The sequence below is a fragment of the Larimichthys crocea genome, chromosome XIV (assembly GCF_000972845.2).
Source record: "Larimichthys crocea isolate SSNF chromosome XIV, L_crocea_2.0, whole genome shotgun sequence".
Taxonomy (NCBI): Eukaryota; Metazoa; Chordata; class Actinopteri; family Sciaenidae; genus Larimichthys; species Larimichthys crocea.
This window is the reverse complement of record NC_040024.1, coordinates 12050643-12059485: the sequence shown is the minus strand read 5'-3', so window position 1 is coordinate 12059485 and position 8843 is coordinate 12050643. Positions and strand designations below refer to the sequence as shown.

The 8843-nt window shown below is 39.5% G+C and overlaps 1 protein-coding gene across 1 annotated transcript in view; it reads right to left on the bottom strand.

Moving 5' to 3' along the window:
* epc2 (enhancer of polycomb homolog 2 (Drosophila)) overlaps positions 1–7076 on the bottom strand; it is a 26970-nt gene extending 19894 nt beyond the window's left edge. Inside the window, exons 1-4 of the mRNA XM_010751711.3 lie at positions 6657–7076; positions 3121–3280; positions 2849–2994; positions 2526–2732 (exon numbers count right to left, since the gene is read on the bottom strand). Coding sequence (XP_010750013.1) covers positions 2526–2732; positions 2849–2994; positions 3121–3280; positions 6657–6809 — 666 coding nt within the window. The 5' untranslated portion in view covers positions 6810–7076. The remainder of the gene's footprint in view (positions 1–2525; positions 2733–2848; positions 2995–3120; positions 3281–6656) is intronic.
* Positions 7077–8843: the final 1767 nt, after the last annotated feature.

Sequence of the window (8843 nt, the reverse complement as noted above, 5' to 3'; positions counted from 1 at the left end):
ATGCTGGACATGGGCTTCAAATGTCGTATTCCTGTTGTCAAGCCACTCCTCACGAGCAAGCAACGCCAGAGGCGCCTTAGCTGGGCTCGAGAAAAGAAAGACTGGACTGTTGCCCAGTGGTCCAAAGTCCTCTTTTCTGATGAGAGCAAGTTTTGCATCTCATTTGGCAACAAAGGTCCCAGAGTCTGGAGGAAGACCGGAGAGGCGCAAAATGGAAGATGCATGAAGTCCAGTGTTAAGTTTCCCCAGGCTGTGATGACTTGGGGATCCATGTCAGCTGCTGGTGTTGGTCCTCTGTGCTTTATCAAGTCCAGCATAAACGCAGCTGTCTACCAGGACATTTTAGAGCACTTCATGCTTGCTTCAGCGGACCAGCTTTATGGGGATGCAGATTTCATCTTCCAGCAGGACTTGGCACCTGCCCACACTGCCAAAAGTACAAAATCCTGGTTCAACAACCATGGGATTACTGTGCTTGATTGGCCCGCAAACTCACCTGACCTGAACCCCATAGAAAATCTGTGGGGCATTGCCAAGAGAAAGCTGAACGGGAAGAGACCAAACAATAAAGAAGAGCTCAAGGCCGCGATTGAAGCATGTTGGTCTTCCATAACACCTGAGATGTGCCACAACCTGGTAGCATCCATGCCGCGCAGAATTAAGGCAGTCATTCGTTCAAAAGGGGCCCCAACCAAGTACTAAGAACAGATGCAACATTTTATTTTCAGAGGCCTGACATTTTTGTATTTAAAATCCCTTTTTTAAAATGATTTCAAGCAATATTCTAATTTTCTGAGTTTTTGATTTCAGGTTTTCTGAAGCTGTAAGTTCTAATGAGCAAAATCAAAACAAATAAAAGCTTGAAATATCTCACTTTGCATGTAATGATACTATAAAATGTATTAGTTTCACCTTTTATGTTAAACTGCCTGAATAAAACAACTTTTACACGATATTCTAATTTTCCGAGTAGTACCTGTATATATATATATATATATACATACACACACAACATATATATATGTTGTTGTGGGCTGCTCTGGTCCAAAATGCCAGGGCCGATTTTTTGCCCCAGTCCGCCCATGTCTCCAGGTAGAACAACTGTAAAAAAGTTCTGTGAGAGAAGCGCCATCTCCTGGTCATACCCTGTAATTACATGAGTAGGTGGAGTTACAGTAAAAAATAGACACGCCCAGGAGAAGGAGGGGGGTCACTCCGGCCACAGAACTCGGCAGGCAGTTGGCTGGAAGTCAGCTGGAAGACGGCTGCCATTCAGCTGGCTTTCAGCTTGAACGGGAACTTTTGAGTTGCTACTACTGTACGTTGATAATTTGTTCAGCTTTTGTCTGTTTTTACGACTGGCAGGTTGCACAGGGTATTTTATTTTGAAAATTTTACCAGATTCTCTAGTCTGTACCTCTCGAGGTGCTCTGTGTAAATTTCTGCGGGTTGCTCGCAGCGTCCGTCAAAAAAAGAACAGACGCGTATTCAATGTGGAGCTGTGCAGAGGCCTGCTTCTGAAACGGACCGCGGTGGAGCCAGGGGTGTTTAAAACATTAACACCTTGAGAGTGGCGGCAAACGCGTACAGTGGTCTTTATGCGCGCTGATTATGGTTTTTATTAGTGCTGTCAAAATTAACGCATTAATTTTGGCTTTTAATTTTACACAATTAATGAGGTTAAAAAAATTAACGCAATTAACGTGGTTTTGTTTACCGGTGGTGGCTGACCCATAACCTTTGGTCACATGTGCGGGCAAACATCTATCCTAACTAAAGGAGAGTCTATGGCAGAAAGATGGATAAGGACGGACTTTTAGGGGGATAATTGTTATGGAGTGAAAAATGTTCAGTGTTCAGAAAAACAGTATATTTCCTCATTCTGGCTTTTTCTATTTGCACTGTGCATATGTGCACCTTAAGCAAAAAAAAAAGAATAAATTTAAATATACTTTCTCTGTGTTTATTCTATATTAATTTGATCATTTTACATATTCATTATAAGCTTCAGTCTCAGAAAAATGCAATTAATTTATTGATGCATTTTAAATTAATCGCGATTAATTACTTAATTTTATTTTAATCGATTGACAGCCCTAGTTTTTATGCGTGCGGATTTTGGCACTGAAATGACGCCATAGAATATGTTCTGGTTTGTTTACCATGTTTTGTTTTCTAAGTAATTTGTGTGTTCTCTAATAATTTTGATGTCATCAATTTTCAAATGTACAAAATTAAATTAAAATATCTGCTGTAGAAAATAAAGTTCATGATTTTAAAAAAAAAAAGTGTACATCAGTCAAAAAACACTAATTTTTAAAAGGTTGCCAATGACAACAGTTTCTGTCGAGCAGCTTTTAATGAATTGCAAAGAAGAAAATGAACTTAATGTAGTTATGCATGTCGTGTTTATGAGCTAGACGCTGTGTGTCTGGATATTCACATTTTCTGGATTGATCTCTGACATTTTACACATTTAGGAGTCAAGAACACAGAAAGAAGAAGAAACCACATGCTGGACTGACCTTCCTGGTCTGCATCTTCTCGGTTCTGCGTCTGAAGGCCACGTAGGCGTCGTTGTTGGTGGATCCGTCTCTTTTCTCCTGTTTGATGTGAGGAACCAGTGATGGACCTCGACAGTTCTTCCTCTTCCTTACCCAGTAATCATACACCGACTTTAGCAGGTAGTCATCCTCATTCAGCAGAACCTTGGCCTCCGTCAGAGACACGAGCTGAGGACGGGACCAGAACCACAAAGACCAAGTCAAACTAAACCAGACCAGACCGTCACGTTAGCAATGTCGGAAGAGTCACCTGGTGTGTGTGTGTGTGGTGGGTTCATGGATACCTGGTGTGTACTGGCCTTCTCCAGTCGGTCCACCATGGTTTCAAACTGCAGAGGTTTGATCTCCATCTTTCTGTTTAGTCTGTTGAGCAGTGTCTCATCCTCTGAGTCCATGTCATAGTCGGGCTGCTCCAGGTCCAAACCCAGAGCTGTGTGACCACAAACAGAACACATATTATATAACATAGTTAAACATAACAGTACAGACCCAGACTGGACCTCAGTCCCCTCAGCTGAAGTGTTACAGGTGTAGATAGGTATGAAGGAGGACTCACGCTGAATGTGGATCAGCTGTTTAGGGACTTTGACCTCTCCTTTGTACAGACGGTCGTAGTATGTGGTATTACTCTCTGCTTCAGGGACCGGGATCACCATGTTCTCCTTCTTCTCCCTGAACACCTGCTGGGCTGAGATCGCCCTCTGTAGGTGGTGCTCCTGAAACACAAAAGCACGCAGGACAACACACAGGTCAACGCGCAGGTCAACACACAGGTCAACGCGCAGGACAACACACAGGACAACACACACACACACACACATTCATATCATATCTTGATAATAACAGTTAGCAGTTATTACCAAGCAGCTAACTGCTTTTTGCTAGTTGCTAACACTCTTTATAACACCTGACATTAGTTAGCAGCTAACTGTAGCTCTTTATAACACCTGACATTAGTTAGCAGCTAACTGTAGCTCTTTATAACACCTGACATTAGTTAGCAGCTAACTGTAGCTCTTTATAACACCTGACATTAGTTAGCAGCTAACTGTAGCTCTTTATAACACTCTTTACAACACCTGACATTAGTTAGCAGCTAACTGTAGCTCTTTATAACACCTGACATTAATTAGCAGCTAACTGTAGCTCTTTACAAACACTGACATTAGTTAGCAGCTAAGTAGCTCTTTTAACACCTGACATTAGTTAGCAGCTAACTGTACTCTTTATAAACACCTGACATTAGTTGCAGCTAACTGTAGCTCTTCATAAACACTGACATTAGTTAGCAGCTAACTGTAGCTCTTTATAACACTCTTACAACACTGACATTAGTTAGCAGCTAACTGTAGCTCTTTATAACACCTGACATTAATTAGCAGCTAACTGTAGCTCTTTACAACACCTGACATTAGTTAGCAGCTAACTGTAGCTCTTTACAACACCTGACATTAGTTAGCAGCTAACTGTAGCTCTTTATAACACCTGACATTAATTAGCAGCTAACTGTAGCTCTTTACAACACCTGACATTAGTTAGCAGCTAACTGTAGCTCTTTAACAACATGACCTTAATTAGCAGCTAACTGTAGCTCTTTACAACACCTGACATTAGTTAGCAGCTAACTGTAGCTCTTTCAAACACCTGCATAGTTTAGCAGCTAACTGTAGCTCTTTATAACATCTTTACAACACCTGACATTAGTTAGCAGCTAACTGTAGCTCTTTACAACACCTGACATTATTTAGCAGCTAACTGTAGCTCTTTACAACACCTGACATTAGATAACAGCTAACTGTAGCTCTTATAACACTCTTTACAACCGCATAGTGCAGCTAACGTACTCTTTACAACACCTGACATTAGTTAGCAGCTAACTGTAGCTCTTTACAACACGTACAATGTTAGCAGCTAACTGTAGCTCTTTAATAACCTGACATTAGTTAGCAGCTACTGTAGCTCTTTACAACACCTGACATTATTAGCAGCTAACTGTAGCTCTTTACAACACCTGACATTAGTTGACAGCTAACTGTAGCTCTTTATAACACTCTTTACAACACCTGACATTAGTTAGCAGCTAACTGTAGCTCTTTATAACACCTGACATTAGTTAGCAGCTAACTGTAGCTCTTTATAACACCTGACATTAGTTAGCAGCTAACTGTAGCTCTTTACAAACACCTGACATTAGTTAGCAGCTAACTGTAGCTCTTATAACCTGACATTAGTTAGCAGCTAACTGTAGCTCTTTACAACACCTGACATTAGTTGCAGCTAACTGTACTCTTTACAACACCTGACATTAGTTAGCAGTAACTTTAGCTCTTTACAACACCTGACATTAGTTAGCAGCTAACTGTAGCTCTTACAACACCTGACATAGTTAGCAGCTAACTGTAGCTCTTTACAACCCACCTGACATTAGTTAGCAGCTAACTGTACCTCTTTACAACACCTGACATTAGTTAGCAGCTAACTGTAGCTCTTTACAACACCTGACATTAGTTAGCAGCTAACTGTAGCTCTTTATAACACCTGACATTAGTTAGCAGCTAACTGTAGCTCTTTATAACACCTGACATTAGTTAGCAGCTAACTGTAGCTCTTTATAACACCTGACATTAGTTAACAGCTAACTGTAGCTCTTTATAACACCTCATTAGTTAGCGGCTAACTGTAGCTCTTTTAACACCTGACATAGTTAGCGGCTAACTGTAGCTCTTTATAACACCTGACATTAGTTAGCAGCTAACTGTAGCTCTTTATAACACCTGACATTAGTTAGCAGCTAACTGTAGCTCTTTACAACACCTGACATTGTTAGCAGCATAACTGTAGCTCTTTACAACACCTGACATTAGTTAGCAGCTAACTGTAGCTCTTTACAACACCTGACATTAGTTAGCAGCTAACTGTAGCTCTTAACACACCTGACATTAGTTAGCAGCTAACTGTTGCTCTTTACAACACTGACATTAGTTGCAGCTAACTGTAGCTCTTTACAACACCTGACATTGTTAGCAGCTAACTGTAGCTCTTTACAACACCTGACATTAGTTAGCAGCTAAAGTAGCTCTTATAACACCTGACATTAGTTAGCAGCTAACTGTAGCTCTTTATAACACCTGACATTAGTTAGCAGCTAACTGTAGCTCTTTATAACACCTGACATTAGTTAGCAGCTAACTGTAGCTCCTTACAACACCTGACATTAGTTAGCAGCTAACTGTAGCTCCTTACAACACCTGACATTAGTTAGCAGCTAACTGTAGCTCTTTACAACACCTGACATTAGTTAGCAGCTAACTGTAGCTCTTTAAAACTGACATTGTTAACAGCTACTGTACTCTTTATTAACACCTGACATTAGTTAGCAGCTAACTGTAGCTCTTATAACACCTGACATTAGTTAGCAGGCCAACTGTGCTCTTTTTCACCTGACATTAGTTAGCAGCTAACTGTAGCTCTTTATAACACCTGACATTAGTTAGCAGCTACTGTAGCTCTTATAACACCTGACATTAGTTAGCCGTAACTGTAGCTCTTTACAACACCTGACATTAGTTGCAGCTAACTGTAGCTCTTTAAACACCTGACTTAGTTAGCAGCTAACTGTAGGCTCCTTACAAAACTGACATTAGTTAGCAGCTAACTGTAGCTCTTTAAAACACCTGACATTAGTTAGCAGCTAACTGTAGCTCTTTACAACACCTGACATTAGTTAGCAGCTAACTGTAGCTCTTTATAACACCTGACATTAGTTAGCAGCTAACTGTAGCACACTGAAGCTACGTTAGCAATGATTAGTTAGCGGCTAATCCTGCTAGCAGGTATACGGAACGTTGTGCGTCGTCCGTTGCCTAGGGAACTACGTAAAAACGTCAACGTCCCAGCCGCTGAAAGGGCCCAAACCTCATTGGCGCTACGCAAACGGCGCACACAGTACGCCATAAGTACGCCCATTGCGTACATTAATACGTCGTAGTACACAACGTACGGACAGAAGTGTACGTATCTACGTCATGAATCGCAACATAGCAGCGAGCTAACGCTAAGCACACAAACACTTTAAATTAAACATGTCCGTACCAGCTCCTCTTCTTTCTCCATCCCGGTCGGCATCTGCGGCACGGCCCGGTTAATGGACACGCAGTCGGTCAGGTCCGGCAGGTCTCTGTTGCGGTAAACCGGCAGCGGTTTGGCGGCGTCTAGCGCTCGCGCCCGGAACGAGAGTTTACTCATTGTTTGCGCCAAATCAGCGACGATCCGCCACAAAGCCGCGCCGATACCGACGTGAATCCGCTCCGCACGGGGCTTGGTCCGCCACGGTAGAGCTCATCGGTGTCCGCTGCTCCGGTAACGGGCGGGAGGACTCATCAGTGTGCGGGTTTAACGGGACGTTGGGGCCGTTTGTGCGGGTTGCTCTGCTACCTGCGCCGTGGAAAACATGGCGGACATGTCCACACCAGCGGCGGAGCAATCCCATCAGCCCCCGCGGTACAGCTCCAAAAAACACATGCGAGACATGGAGGTGCGCGCGCAGCCAGCCCCCGAACGCAGATATATTCATGTATACAAATATATATGGAATATAGTATAAAAACACAAACATATTCTTTAATCAGCAGAATATTATCAGATATATGAATGTATACAAATATATATGGAATTAAGTATAAAAACACACAAAACATCAACTATTCTTTAATCAGCAGAATATTATCAGATATATTCATGTATACAAATATATATGGATATAGTATTAAAAAAACACACAACATATTCTTTAATCAGCTGAATATTATCAGATATATTAATGTATACAAATTATATGGAATATAGTATAAAAACACAAACATATTCTTTAATCAGCAGAATTATCAGATATATGAATGTATACAAATATATATGGAATATAGTATAAAAACACCAAACATATTCTTTAATCAGCAGAATATATCAGATATATGAATGTATACAAATATAATATGGAATATAGTATAAAAACACCCACATATTCTTTAATCAGCAGAATATTATCAGATATATTCATGTATACAAATATATATGGAATATAGTATAAAAACACAAACATATTCTTTAATCAGCTGAATATTATCAGATATATTAATGTATACAAATATATATGGAATATAGTATAAAAACACAAACATATTCTTTAATCAGCAGAATATTATCAGATATATTAATGTATACAAATATATATGGAATATAGTATAAAAAACACAAACATTTCTTAATCAGCAGATATTATCAGATATATAATGTATACAAATATATATGGATATAATAAAAACACAAACATATTCTTTAATCGGCAGAATATTAACAGATATTTAATGTATACAAATATATATGGAATATAGTATGAAAACACAAACATATCTTTGATCGGCAGAATATTATCAGATATATTAATGTATACAAATATATATGGAATATGTATAAAAAACACAAACATATTCTTTGATCGGCAGAATATTATCAGATATTTTAATGTATACAAATATATGGAATATAGTATAAAAACACAAACATATTCTTTAATCAGCAGAATATTATCAGATATATTAATGTATACAAATATATATGGAATATAGTATAAAAACACAAACATATTCTTTAATCAGCAGAATATTATCAGATATATTAATGTATACAAATATATATGGAATATAGTATAAAAACACAAACATATTCTTTAATCAGCAGACTATTATCCAGATATATGAATGTATACAATATATATATGATACTAGTATAAAACACAAACCTATTCTTTAATCAGCAGAATATTATCAGATATATTAATGTATACAAATATATATGGAATACAGTATAACAAACCACAAATGTCCCAACTTCAGCCAGCTTAGTTTTTCATTCACCTGTCTTCTGTTTTGTTTCCACACTAACTCATGTCATTTCAGACGCTGCCACTCCCCCCTGCTCTGCATTAACCGCTGAGTTCATTCACCTGGCTTGCCCACCTCCACTCACCTGCTCCTCATAGCTAATCAGCCCCTCAGTATAGTACCGTCCACTTCCCTCAGTTCTTTGCCAGATTGTCTAGTGTGTTTTCCCTAGTTTATCCACCAACTTCTACACCCTGATCCTGCCTGCTCGTGTTTTTGACTGCCCTTTTGGACTTTGGACCTCCCTTTCTGCTGCTCCTACTGGATTTTTTGCACGCAGACTGCTTTCTGGTTTGACTTCTCTAAGACATTAAACTCTGTTTCTCCACCCGAACTGTTT